This window comes from Pleurodeles waltl, chromosome 6 (assembly GCF_031143425.1).
Source record: "Pleurodeles waltl isolate 20211129_DDA chromosome 6, aPleWal1.hap1.20221129, whole genome shotgun sequence".
NCBI classification, from domain to species: Eukaryota; Metazoa; Chordata; class Amphibia; order Caudata; family Salamandridae; genus Pleurodeles; species Pleurodeles waltl.
The window spans coordinates 147,766,341-147,781,335 of NC_090445.1; the positions used below are offsets into that span (position 1 = coordinate 147,766,341).

The 14,995-nt window shown below is 42.9% G+C and overlaps 1 protein-coding gene across 1 annotated transcript in view; it reads right to left on the minus strand.

Moving 5' to 3' along the window:
• Positions 1 to 14,995, minus strand: part of LOC138299415 (keratin, type I cytoskeletal 47 kDa-like) — a 57,739-nt gene that overhangs the window by 1,796 nt on the left and 40,948 nt on the right. The window contains exons 6-8 of the mRNA XM_069237650.1: positions 12,267 to 12,392; positions 10,542 to 10,762; positions 210 to 238 (exon numbers count right to left, since the gene is read on the minus strand). Coding sequence (XP_069093751.1) covers positions 210 to 238; positions 10,542 to 10,762; positions 12,267 to 12,392 — 376 coding nt within the window. The remainder of the gene's footprint in view (positions 1 to 209; positions 239 to 10,541; positions 10,763 to 12,266; positions 12,393 to 14,995) is intronic.

Below are 14,995 nucleotides of genomic sequence, written 5' to 3' on the forward strand. Positions count from 1 at the left end.
AACTTAGCACATCCCTAATGATGTGTGACCTGGAAAGTGATGGGCAGCGTTTCCAATAAAGAACTGCAGATGTCACAGCGTTTTGTCTTAGGAAACCTCAAACTGATTCATGGTTTCATGCTGCTGGGGCATGTGGACAACGGCACAGATCCTATCGCTTCTTCTGGAGATCATGGTATGTTATCTCCCTCCCCAGCTTCACCACTCACCTTTCTCTGTTTCTTCGGTGAATGAAGAGCTGAAAAACAAAAAAGAAAAAACACATTCATTCACCAAAGGTGAACATTTTGTTCCTCTGCTATATGATGTGATGGGAGGGAGAAAGTAGTTTAAATTTGCAACTTTGAACTCTGGTGTTGGCAATATGATAACCCCAACCATTATGAGCATTTGTTTCTGAAACATTGTAGCATACCTACATGGTAATAGTCATGTGGAGATCGTCGATTCTTTTCAGATGGCTTATGGTGTTGCAAATATGATTTATAGGCAAATAGGCATAATGTTTACTAACCATAGCAGGAAATGGCCATCTTTCAATGGTATTGTTTTACTTTACAGTTTCGTTTTCATGTCATAATAGAAGCTAAGTTGACCATACAAAACACGTTACGGTAAAAACATGGTATGAGTTCTAAAGTTATGTTAACACTGTAATCAATAACTGTTTACAATCCATGTATTGTCACTTTAAACATATTTATCAATAGCGGTAAAATAATGACTATTACAACAGGGCTTTGATGATAATGCCGCCACGAATTGCATTATTTCCTTATGAAAATGTATACCTGACAATAAGATATTCTATGGGAACAAGCAGATCCAGTGTGAACACATCATTTCTAGAATAAGATTGCCGCTCTAGATACAAAAACCTTTGCAAAGACTATCTACGTGCATGCATGTTTCATAACAAGACCTTTAAGGAAACGTTGCCCCTCCATAAAATCCAATATTGAAACGTATAGGCTACAATGATATCCTGTACATATCTGGGCCTATGGACACATGCGTCCCTTGCTAAGATCTGCTGATGGGTACAGTCCACACTGAGATATTCTACAGACATCTTCTCTAGGAACCTAGATACAGGAACACTAATAGCATCCAATCAGATCCTTATGCACACAGTGCCATCAGGTATGGACTCATGTGATAAATGAAAGGCATGGCAAACAGTGCTTCCAGGCTCCCTTCACGTGAAACACCTGGAATCAGGCTACAGATGTCTATAACAAACTACAATGAATTGGTCTCGAAAAGCTATTGCATATAGCATTGCTGCAAGTCATGCAGCTTTACTGGTGCAATGGAAGAAGTTCTGATTTCACATGCCAGGGGTCGTGAATAAACGGGGGTGGAAAAAATATTTTTTGCGGATCTATATTTTTATACAAAGCTTATCAAAGCGGTCGTTTCATTATACTACAGTATATTTAGTGCAACAAATATGCTGTCCCCAGGATCCTTCCCAGTAGATCGCATTCACTTTTGATAAGTCTACTTAAGTAGACAACAGACTGGAATAGAGTCTAGAGAGCTGTCGGTGGTAGATTAATCAGTAGCCTAATTAATCAGCATCCTAATTAGTATTGCAATTACTGGCAACTCCGGGATTGTGGGTTCAGCTTTCCGAAGTGGTGGAAACGTTTTCTGTGTTTCTTTTGTATTTTTAAAAAGCACATTCAATGGTGCATTTTCAACTTCTTTTCAGTGAATCAAATGTTTGTAATGCAGACAAAAAGATGGGGCACAGAAGCAGCAAGGGCTCCTGTGAGCTAAGTAGAGGAGGAGGCCTGGGCATCCAAAAGGCATGCCAAACACTGTTTCCACAGTCCTTCCAGCAAACAGCCTGCATATCTTGATCAGTCCACAAATGTAAACAATGAGCTGTAATGAAAATGGCTCAGAAAGCAATGGACTGTAGCCGTGCTCAGTCACAAGGAGAAGGATTGTTGCAGGCTAAGGTCATGCCTGTTGGGCTTAAGAATGTTCTTTCCACTTTTCAGTGCTTGGTGAAATATGCTCTCTAGTGTTGAAGGAGGTCTGCGTGGACGGTACTGGCGTCTTTAGCAATTTGTGGGAGAACCACCTGAGACGACTAGAACAGGTATTCAGGAAACAAGGAGCTAAACTAACCATTGAGGTAACAAAATCTCAGGAGGGGCGATGTTCTGTTATCTACATTGTGCATCAGTGGGGAACAGGAAGATCCACCCATTGGATGTCAACAGCCAATCTATATTGGATCGAGAGGTTTCCATCACCCAGGTTCAAGAGGCAACCTTCTTAGGACTCACTGGACAGTACAGGAGGTATGAGGGGTAATTACAGGACCACAGGTGCTTAAGTGACAGTCGTCCCCTCACCCAAAAAACAGCCTAAGAAACTGATTTGGACTGCAGAATGTCTAAAGGCCTTTGTGGCCTGAAAATAACACTATGTATTACATCTGTGTTCAAGGCACCTCGCTAACGTCAGCCCTTTATTATACAGACTGGTACCTTAAATAAAGGAGTTGGAGCCGTACTGACTCAACTTGAAAACAAGGGTAGAGAGTGTTCCGTGGCCTTTGCCAGCTACAGACTGCTTCGAAGGAAACAGAACTGGGTGGCTATTGATATAGAATGTCTTTTGATAGTCTGGGATTTAAAGAGGTTGTGGCCTTTCTAGCATGGTAACAAGTTTGTGTTCCAAACAGATGACAAGCCAATCAAGTAGTTGATGGCAATAAAGGGTGAGAAGCCCAAGTTGGTGAGATGGTCTATCTCATTACATGACCTCGATTTCAAAATGGACCACAAAGCCAGAATGAATATTGTTTTGAGAAACCAACGGACAGACTTCTCAATGGAGAAGTAAGGTTCCAGGTAGTCTGACCTGGAAGGGGACATCTGTTGTGACAGGATAATCCCATGCATGGCACACAGGCGTGTAGCCCTATCCTGAATGCCTGAATGCATGAAAAATGGGTAACCTGTCTTTTATTTTGCCCCAGCATCACACTAATCCAGTTTGCAGTGAAGTCCTATACTTGTCTGTGGTAATGTGAGATCCAGAACCTGTTCTGTGGCTTAGGGGAGTGATCCAAGTGTGCCCTGATAGTGGGCACTGGACTACTGTCCATGCATTAAGTGTACATAGAGCAGAGGTGGCAGTGTCCCATGTTCTTTGACTAAATAGTGTGACAAGAACCTTTTCTTATGTGTTAAGTAAAGGCGAGCCTACTAGAGCCTCTCATGTATATTTCCACTGTTATGTGAAACACAGAACACATGAGATGTGACTCCCATGTGCATGTCAAGTGTGTAACTGTGGAGTGAGTGTGTAACACAAGTATGGTAGAAGGTAATAGTATGTTGTATGGGTCTGCGTCCTGCAGCCAGTGCAATTTATTTTGGATGCCATTGGTTTCAGCATTGCACAGGATGGAGGGTGAGGACAGCTTCTTCTAGACAGAAGAAGGGTATTGACTGCATTCCAGTAGCTGGTAGGTGTGACCCAGACACTGAAGTGAGGGAGGATAGATAGAAACTAGGACATAATTACCAAAGGGTTGTAGATTCGTTATTCATGAGCATTGTCATTTAATTGGGGCAAGGGGTGGGACTGTAGTTTCTGTTGTTCAAGGTGAGGAAGTATCTAGGCAGTGGCATCGTTGATGACTCTCTCTGATTTCGGTTTCAGGAAGGCCGATGAAAGCCAGGTGAAGACATCTCACATTTAATGGTGCTCATTGTTTGAACACCAGAGCTTGGAGCAGCCCCACTGCCACCTGCTGTGAGAGTCATCACTTTGCACAAAAGCTGTGTCTGGAGAGCAGCCTGAGAATGACATTGAACGGAACCAACCCAAACCACTTTTCAAAGGATGAGGTAGTGGTGTGGAAAATATTTATAAAGGGGGATCCAAATGACTCCAATTCATTCCACTCCCAGGTTTCTTGACCAAAGAAGGGAGTGCTCTGCAGTATGTGCAAAAAGCTGCTGTGTAACCAGGGTGAATATCTGCCTAAAAGCCATTCTCTCAGAGGTAAGGAGACATCACCTGAAATATACACTTTTTGCTTGAGGACATGACGGTCTGGCTGACGTGCTGAGAAGCCTGCCAGCCTGCTGAGAGAAGGAAGGAGTGTGACTGGCCTGGGAGGAGAAGAGAATGTCCAGAAGTAGAAATCCAGCATGTTAATGCCATGAGGATCACCCCGAAAAAGCTAACTTGCATAGAGAGGGAAGTCAGGAGTAACCAGTGTCATGGAAGTTTCCAAGAGGCAGTTTCTGTGTGAGCTGCATGATACTATACCAGAACAAGTGTCAGGTAATGCCCAGCAGTTTGGATCAAGCTTAAGAGACTGGTGCTGCCTCTGGTGACGATGTCAGTGAAACAGCATTTCTACCGAAGATGGAGGCCATAACTGCCAGGAAGATACCTCCATGAGGGATTCGGCCTGGAGGCAACAAATGCCACAGCAAAACACCTGTGCTATCACTGAAGACATATGCTACCATGCGGCTCTGCCTGATGTATCACTCCTGCAAACTTCATCCCAAGTGAAGCTACCGGGGTAGGCCATGCAGGAAAGGAGCCGTGGCCATAAAGGTGGAAGCCCGAACCACATCCACCACACCGTCCGAACTGACACCATTACCAGCAAGTAAAATGTAGGACTGAGGGCCTTATAAGGAGTCTGGCAGCCCGAAGACTGCCAGACTCGCGGTGGAGGTCGGACCACCGCAGCTGTGGCGGTCCGACTGCCATATTATAAGATTGGCGGTCGATGCCACCAAATGTCTGCTGTCTCCGCCAGGATTTCTGATCCTGATGGGATGACGGCTGTCGTGGTTGTAATCAGCCACAGCGGCGCTGAACTAAGTGTTGCCATGCTGATTACAACTATGTTCTCCTCCAGCATTTTCATGGTGGTTGAACCGCCATGAAAAGACTGACCGAAAACCAGTGCTGGGGGTCCCTCTCCCCAGTACTGTTGGAATGCGCACTGTCTGTTGTGCAGACAGTGCACATTCGGAGGATGCCAGGGAGCCCCCCTGTGAGACAACATTGGACGTCCAATACCGCTGCTTCTTTTCCACTGGGCTGACCATCAGAAACCTTGGTTTCCGCCGGTCAGTCTGGTAGAAAACCCAGAATGAGGCCTCACCATGGGTCTGGAGGTCTGGTTTTCCGACCGCTAAACTCGTAATCAGGCCCACAGCCTGCATTAGGAACAAGACACTAGGGGGGTGATTCTAATTCTGGCGGGCGGCGGAGGCCGCCCACCAGAATTCCGCCCCCATAATACCGCTCCGCGGTCAGAAGATCGCAGAGGGTATTATGAGTTTTTCCCTGGGCTGGCGGGCGGTCTCCAAAAGACCGCCCGCCAGCCCAGGGAAAAACTCCCTTCCCACGAGGATGCCGGCTCGTAATCGAGCCGGCGGAGTGGGAAGGTGCGACGGGTGCAGTAGCATTATTATAGCGTATTTCAGTGTCTGCAAGGCACCATGGGGGATTCTGAGGGCAGCGGTAAACCGGCGGGAGACCGCCGGTTTACCCTTTCTGACCGCGGCCAAAGCGCCGCGGTCAGAATGCCCTGCGGGGCACCGCCGGCCTGTCGGCGGTGCTCCCGCCGACCCTCGCCCCGGCGGTCGAAGACCGCCGGGGTTAGAATCAGCCCCTAGATGTGGTCAGATAAGTCTGCCACACACACTAGAACATTTTGCTGAAGTAGTAAAAGTACATTGAACCGAGTTGCACTTTCTGACCTGGGAGAGCATTTTGGCCCTCTGCATCAGCCCCTCATCATTATGTGATTGTGTGGTGTGATAGTGCTTATAGCTGTCTACCATAGACAAGCAAGGGGAATAGCGATAGGATGCTGGAAAGATGTGAGCATAGCACGTTACTGTTTCAAGCAATTTAATTCCACTGAATTGATTATTGTTTAGGTATGTTGTGTGATTAAAGTACTCTTTTGTACATAGAGGTTAAGCACTGGGCTGGACATTGCATTACTGTGACTATTGGTTGACGGTTGATTTCTGAGCTCTACCCCCAAACTACCTCCCTGACAAGCCTGGGATTGATTGTCATTGCTACCTTCAGAATTGAGTGTGAAAAGGGTTGTAGATGTCCCAGTTTACAAAGCCATAGTAGGACAGACTCCAGGAAACCAGTGGCAAATGCCCTCAGCTGCCACAGCTGTGGCCTAGTAGCCACCATCTGCCCTGAGGCCCCCTGCTAAATATGTCTGACAGTAATGAAGGCAAACATTATAATCCCAGGAGCAGATCTCCGCACTCCTATCCCTTAAGAAACAGACAAAAGTAGCACATCTCAGAGCTTCTTCTGCATGAAAAGAGGAAGATTCAGACCTCAGAGCTGTATCTCTATACCAATGACTATGTTTTGCAATACTTTGTTCAACCCAGTGTTGTAAAAACAGTGAAATAAATGCATTCACTAAGAAAAAGCAACTTGTGAAACCTGCTTTTTCTGACTACTCATGGATTCTACTTCTGTTGCAAAGGAGCACTGGGCATCAGGCCTTTACCTTGAAAATGGTTATATTGTTTGTCTGCCATTACTGCCTCTAATTACTTTCCTATTCACTTAGGAAATACTTCTGAAGTAGTTTCGTCCCGTATCTGCTGTTGCTTTTTTTATTTTTTCACTTTTCCTTTTTCCTCGTACCAGCCTCAAAAAAGTGACTAAGCCCTGCCATCTTTTTCACCAGCCTTTTCGTCGTGACTTGATCCCTGTCCCTTGCGATACTAAAGCTTTGGAATAGCCGAGATTGAGATCATTTTGCTGAGGGGTCTTGGCAAAACAGCCTAAAAACCTCTGGTGCAAAAGATATCTAAAAAGCAATGTGTCACTGAAAAAGTACTTGTTCTTTCATGTGCATCACCCCACAAATTACAAAGATTATAGTTTTCAAAACATATCTCTGAGTGGAGAGATGGACAAAGTGTAGCTGAACCCCATAATAACATCTGGTCATGCTTGGTTATTTTTGATGATCAATTTATATCTCTGACCAAGGGGCAACTGGAGATGTAGTGGGGAATATTCTCAGACCTGATGCACATGAAAGCCAAAAATAAGATTCGTTCGAGAACATGACCTGAAGAATCTGGCTAATCTATCAGATTTCATTAAGGAAGTTCTAGAGGAGAAGCTGCTGACATGGAAAGATTACGTAGTCTGCCGATGACAAGCTGGTTTGGACAACTGTAGCGCTTGAAAAACAGTCCAATTTGAATAAGTATTTTAATCTTTTAGCCGATGATGGCATTCAGGGATTAGCGAATTCCTTTACATCAAAAAATGGATAAAATTCTTCTAAAGAAGTAAGCAGAAATATTAGTAAAGTAAGCAAATAGAACGCTAGCTTCTATAGTAGGAGTCAGATGAGTGCACCAATCTGTCAAAGAAATTAAAAGTAGCAGAGATGAGGTAGTAATTGAGTTCTAAGATTTCTATCAAACAATGTACACTTCAGGAAAATAATCAAACCAGTCCCAGAAATGCAACACGAAAATAGAAACCTCTGCTCTCTCTGAGATAAATTAACACCCTAGAGCAAGAAATAGGACAAGGGTGCTACAAAATACTGCATGAAAATCACCAAATTGACTCACCAGTAATTTCTATAAGAAATGTGCAGACAAATGAACAGCAGTTCTTACTCTTCAACTGGATTACACATGTTGTCTTCTTTTATATATCTATGTACAAACCCCAAATATGTCTCATAGCAAAACTATAAAAAGGTATATCAGCCTCCATCGCGTTTTTGATTTGTGTTGATGCAAAAATATAGAAAAAAAATACTTACCACTAAAATGGAAAACATTCAATCAGGTTTGGTAGAGCCTGACCAGCCTGGCTTTAATAAAATAAGATGTACAGCTCACATGATTCTGAATATACACAAAAGTCCTTTCAATCAGAGAGCCTAGGTCTTCTTGATACAGAGAATAAATTTGACTTGCAGTAAATAGCTCTTAGAATGTTACAGCCAAGTACCAAAACCTACCCACAGGATAAACGCTCTCATAATGGATAAGATGGTGACACAAAAAATGACATGGAAGGGTGGCCTGAGTTTCCAATTCTCCATGCCCTGGAATCCACAACAACAAATGAGGCACAACTTCATTATCTAAGGAATAAGGTTCAGGGGAGAGGAAAACAAATTAAGCATGTTTATTGATGGAATTGTACTCTCTTTAGGAGCCCAGTGGAATTACTTTCTTTCTTCATTACTAGATAAACTTGAGTAATACATGGCAGCTGCAGAAAGACAAATCAAGAATACTAAATTGACTACCAGGAAAAAGACAGTAATTCTCAAGATGAAGGGTCTCATTGTTGGCCGAGTGACCCACTATTTGCCGGGAGGAGGCAGTAGCCTCTTCTCAGCTGGCAGACTACTGCCAACCATACCTAAAGATCTCTACCAGGAGCCACCACCATGGCAACTGCTCTGATGGCACCAAAACTTGCAACCACCATGTTTCCTGTGAGCGCTCAGCAAACTTTTGTATTTAAAAAAAAAAAAACTCCTAAAGTAGGAATTTGCTTTTGTAAAACAGAATAGTAGTGACCCTGGACCCTGGGAGTTTTTCTTCTTTCTGCATTGTACAGTATGTGTTTACATTTGTCACTGGTGATCTTATTTAACATTGCCTTTTAAACTGATATTTTTCATTAAGCTGTCTTTGGGATTAGGAATGCCTTCAAAATTTTAGCTGGGATATTAACAAAGATTTAAAATTGCAAGTTAAAAAGTTCTAAAAGAGCATGAGCCATTGTTGCTTCCTACCTAAAACATTAAGGGCCTGGTTTAAGAGGCCCTAGCACCACCTTAGCGTCGCCATAGTGTTATTTTTTTACACGAAGGCAGCACTAAAGCGTCTTCTTACATGCACCATATTCACTTTGTAAACCCTTGCGCCACATTATGCCCGCGCCAAGACTATTGTATGCAAGGGGGTGTTCCCCCATTGGGGGGGGCTGAAAAAATGGAAAGAGATTTCCTTGCACCATTTGTTTGGCACTTTTAACGCCTACTCATAGCAGGCGTTAAAAGGGGTCATGTCATTGAATACAATGGACCCCTATGTACTCTGCAGGAGTAGCGCCAACATTTTGGTGCTACTCCTGCAGAGTACATCAATAATGTCAGGAATTCTGATGCTATTGCCCCCTACCCTGCGCCATGGTGCACCGTATTTTAAATTCGGTGCACACATGGTGACGGTAGGGGTGCTAAAGGGTGCAAGGAAAGTGGCTCTGCACTGGGTGCAGCACCACTTTTTTTAAATCACCCCCTAAATGTGTGTTTGATATCCAAGACTACAGAAGGGCAATCTTCTCTTTAAATTTGCAACTTTATTGTGATACACTGGCTACTACCACCTGCCTCATCCCGTGATATATGAAAATAAGATGTAAGAGGATGATTGACTGCAGAAAATATTTCTTTGTCTGGGGTCAAGACTGATGATGAGTTAATGAAGGACATTAGAATTTCAGGAGAAATTTCGGCTGAACTTATTGATATTCCCGAAGCCGCAGAATCTTCACAGTGGCTTGATTCCTAATGTTGTTGTTCATCCAGATGAGCTATTGGAATTGGTGTCAAACTCAATGTGTAATTTCTAACAAAGATTTGTGCTTCCCATACGAATATAATTTCAACCTTTATTGATACGATGCACTTTTGATTGTAAATTGATATCTATCCTGCATATTCTGCCAGAGGAGTGATGGTGCTCTGGTATTTTTATTGTAAAATCAATAAAAATATTTAAAAATGAAATATCCATATAATGTGTGCAAGAAAAGGGTTTTCAGGAAATTAAAATGTTTCATGAAGTGGAATTTCCACAAAGTTTCATCAGTCTACTTCCCTGTTATTCACTCACAAAAAAGCTTTCAGAGCAAATATTGACACATGCATTTTCATTCTTGGCAATTACTACCGAGTGGTCTTCTTTTAAAAAAATTAAATATTATTTTTAAATGAATATGAAACTGAACATTTGCATTTCCACCTAGTGTAGAAATAGATTACTTGCTTGAATTAAATTAAAATGTTTGAGCTACAAAATTCAAGTGAAAATTTGGCATACAGAGCTTCTGAAATGATTATGCTAAACATTAGTTCAATCTTTCATTACTTTTTGAAACGGGGTAGACATTAGTTTGGAGAGTTGGTATTAAGTGAGTTTCGAAAATTTACATTCTCACTTTAAGACCATAATTTGTGTTTTTTGTTCATAAATTGTAATTAGGAGGTGCCTAAATGTTATGGCGTTTCTACAAAATAATGCATTTGCTTATTTTTGCTATTGTCATACTATTGTCTAAAGTCATAAGAAATTAACTTATTTGGAATATTTTAACATTTTAAGCAACATTTTTTCATATGGGTCCATAAGAATGAGGTCATGGTGTAAATATGTGAAGTTCAAAATGGAAAAAATATGATTGTGTGAAATTCAGCAAGATGGAAATAGGTGAGCCATAATAACCTGAAGTCTTCGCCTTCCAGGAGACGGCGGTAGGTGGCTATCTCCTGTTCCAACCTCATCTTCACACCCAGCAACTGCTGGTACTCATTGGAGTGGTGTTCCATGTCTGACCGTACTCCGGATAGCTCCTCCTCTAGGCGGGTGATAGTCACTTGCAGCTTCTGCAGCTCCGCTCCGTAGCGGGCTTCAGTCTCATCCAGCATATGCTCCGTGGAGTCTTTCTGTAATAATGAAAATTGTGCCTCTGGGTCACAGGTGTGATTGCAGGTGTGACCACCATACAAAAAGCAGACTCAGCACCAAGCTTCACCAACCACAGATGCTTCAGCCCTGTATCAGACAACACCAAAACAGGTCCTCAAAGGAACATCACAGGCAGTATTGCTTGCTGATTTGTCAAGAAGATGGCACACTGGCACTATGTAAAATATTACTTGACCCATTAAGGCAGTCAAATGTAATAGGTTCCAACGTTCTGAAGATACTTATGGTTTAATTTTAGAATTTTATAGAGAAATGAGTGTTATTTTGAGAGAACTGTGGTGCCCACTGTACAATGTACATACAACAAAGCTCCTGTGCTGCACTTACCTTCACAAATGGACTCCATTCATTTTGAGTTGAACTGAGCACATTTATTTAACATGGTAGGGGACTTATTACGAGTAGCCCGGTAAATAAGTCATCCCTGTTCAAACAGATTGCAATTTAAGTGATGTGATGTTTATCGCACCAGGTAATTAAGTCTGTACCCTTTGTCATATTTTGGTAAGTGAAACTGGAATTTAAGCAATGAAAAAGACCTGGAAATGCCAGGACATGCATATTTACCATGGACGTCAATTCACCAAGATGGCAGGGGTAGCGGAATTGACATCACACACCATTTCATCCTCACTTTCACTCACACACATGCTTACACATACACACACATTCACTCACACACACACTTTTTTACAAAAGCATACTCCTACCCATAAGCATGCACACACCATACATTTAAAAATGTTTTTTACTTTCCTCAGCTACCAAGGAGGGTCATTTTCCAGCTAACTGTACTTCATTTTTAATACAGTAATATATTAGTGTAATAAAAAACTGTTTGAAGACAAGGAGGCTGAGCCCCAAGCCAGTGGTATAGCAAAACTTAAGGTGGCCCCCCTACAGACTACCTGTAGGGGGCCCTCCTCCCCTCTGGACCTAATCAGGGGCCTGCCGCCCATGCACTGTGTACTGTGGTGAGGGCCCCCCTGAGGCTCGCCCCCACCACAGGGCTCCGGGGGCCTTTGTTATGCCACTGCTCTAAGCAAAGTCCATAAGGACGAGCTGCCCCTGTGTTCCTGCACTGATTTTGCCACCTATGAGGCCAGGGGTTGCACAGGAAGTGCCAGGAGCCACATAGGGCAAGCTGGGGGGTTGCTGAAGTGACCCCTGGTGACCCCTAAATGACGTTCATGAGATTTTCGTGCAGTAAGCACCAAATTCTGAGACTTATGCTCCATTTTTAGGCCAAACCCAGGATAGGGGATAATTATTGCAAACGATAAATTCAGAACACCTCGGAGTAAAATTGTATAAAATGCAATAATTATTCCATCCTATGTTGGGCACTGATAATCAGGCCCTATAAGCAGGCTCAGCCCTTATCATACAATCCAGGCATGATGAACATAAAGAAAGGACCCATTTTATGTGCACCACAAAGAGGCGGAATGCTGTCCTTACCATGCTCACTGCAGTCTGCAGCTCTATCTCCAGTGACTGGAGCAAGCGCTTTAGTTCAGTGACCTCGCTCTTGGATGTCTGGGTGGTCTCAGCGCGAACGGCTACCTCCTGCTTCAAGTCCGCGCTCTGTAAAACACAAAGGAAAGATTCCACTGCTTGGAGATCTTGGGTGAGTTTTTAGAGACCAATAACGCAGATTAAGTCGCAAGATTAGGCATTCTGAGCCTCAAGTAGAGAATATTAAGGCTAGGCACAAAGGTAACTTACACGTGTGGCTAACTTGCACATATAAGTTTACACTTTTGAGTAACTTTACTCCTTTGGGCTCTTCACAAAATCTTAGTGTAAAGTTACTCAGAAGTGTAGACTTAAACATCTTCACCCCCTGGAACAGACAGTGGAGCCAAATTTACAAGTGTAAGCTACAACTGCCAAAAAGAAGCAGTAGTATGCCCAGCACTACACATGGCCAACCGCCGGAATGGCAACATCCTCCCAAAACAATTCTTACCAAACCAGACACAATCAGGGTGAAATGTGTTTGCTAGTTTACTCCTCATCTCTTTCTTCCCACTCTTTCTATGTTCCTCCTCTTTTTTCTCTCTCTCTCATTTCGCTTGAGATTGGTTACCTCATTGAGCGAGCATGGCATTCTCTTCTTTTATCATAGAAAGAAATGTGAATGGTATTTCTTTTAGAAGTTTTTCTCCCTGATTTTGTCTGGTTTGCTAAGAATTGTTTTTCCAGATTCTTTACATTTATTGGTATATATTCTTTGGTGGGACTGGTTTGACTTTCTTGGTCTTACTCTTTTCTTTTCTCCCTTTTTCCTTTCTTTGTAGGTGTCTACCTTTGTTTGTCCTGATGATGACCCCGGAGAATTCATGCTAACTAAGAGGTTGAAACGCTGACTTGGGTTTTCGCCCATCCGGGACTGCAATGTTTGGATACAGGACACTTACATTATATAATTTTTAGGTTTCAATTCTTCAATCCAGTAATCCGTTGGGGACTAGGCGTTTGGTGCATTATATCTTTTGTATAATTTGTATATAAATATTTTGTGTTATTGTTCACCAAATATCACTTGTTCACTGCATTGTCACTTGGAGCACCTTTTCTTCTTTTTGTTTTCTTAAATAAACAAGTTTTTGCATTATAGTGTATGAAAATCTAAACTTGGAATGGGGAAGATTGTTTTTCATTTGAGTGGGGCAGATTGTTTTTGGTTGGAGTGGGCAGATTGTTTATGATAGTAGTGGGGCAGATTGGAGTGGGTCAGAGTGGAATGGGGTAGTTAGTGTTGTATTGGAGTGCGGCATATTGTTTTGGACTGAGGTGCGGCAGATTGTAGTGGGGCAGATTGTTTTGGATTGGAGTGGGGCAGATTGTTTTAGATTAGAGTGGGCCAGATTGAAGTGGGCAGATTTTGTTTTAGACTGGAATAGGGCGAACGCTTTAGATTGGAGTGGAGCACAGTATTTTGACTTAGCGTGGGGCAGATTGGAGTGGAGCAGTTTGGGATTGGAGTGGGGCAGATTGGAGTATGCGGATTGTTTTTGGATTGGAGTGGGGCAGATTATTTTGAATTGGAGTGGGGCAAATTGTTCTGGATTGGAATGGGGTAGATTGGAGTGTGGCAGATTGTTTTGGATTGGAGTGGGGCAGGTTGCAGTGGGACAGATTGTTCTGGATTAGAGTGTGGCAGATTGTTTGGGACTGGAGTGGGGCAGATTGTTTTTGATTCGAGTGGGGCAGGTAGTTTCTATTGGAGTGAGGCAGATTATTTTCCATTGGAGTGGGCAGATTGTTTTAGATTGGAGTGGGGGGGATTGGAGTAGGGAAGATTGTTTTAGATTACAGTGGCGCAGATTGTTTTGGATTGGCATGGGGCAGATAGGGCAGATTGGAGTGGGGTTGGTTGGGAGGACTGGAGTGTGGTGGATTGGAGTGGACTCGGTGAGTGGTTTGGTTTGAATTGGGGTGGATTGGAGTGGGATACGTGAGATTGGTCTGGGTCAAATGAATTGAATGGGGTGAATTGGACTGAGTGTGGTGGATTGGTGTGGGGTCAGGTGGGGCAGAATGGTGTGGATTGGAGTGGGGCAGATTGGATTGGAGCGGGGTGCATTAGGGAGTATTGCATGATTATGTGTTAAGGCATAATTTCAGCAATTACACATAAGAAAGAAACAATATTGCTTTGCAATATTTTGAACAAGATAATCATCATCTTTTGAGAATAGTGCCCACAAGGAAAATAAAGCATGAATGCAAAGTGAGAAAAGAAAACTTGGCAAAATTAAGGAAAAGAGTTAACTATAGAAAATAAAACTTTGAAATTGTGTTTGTCCTGCAGGGCACACTTTTGCCAGTCACACTCCTTATGTTTGCAGGGCCCTAGAAGGTAAAAAGAAGTACCTCAATCATGTTGGAAGCAGCAGACGGGCATTGATTAAGTTAAATCAATTAGCGTTTGGTCCCTGCTCCACAGACAGGAACAGAAATGATGCTTGGCCTGCAGTGACCAGTTACGAAGAATGCGAGGCAAGGCAACAAATGATAACCAACAGGTGGGATCCAAGCCCTTTTTAGTTAACAACAGAGTCTTGCAAGCGAGACTCATGAGCTAGTGTATGTTCCTGCAAGCTTGAGCCTAAAAAAGGTCTTTCTATGGAAATTATGACGTAAAGTATAACCACACAGTGGAAACATATATAATGTGAACA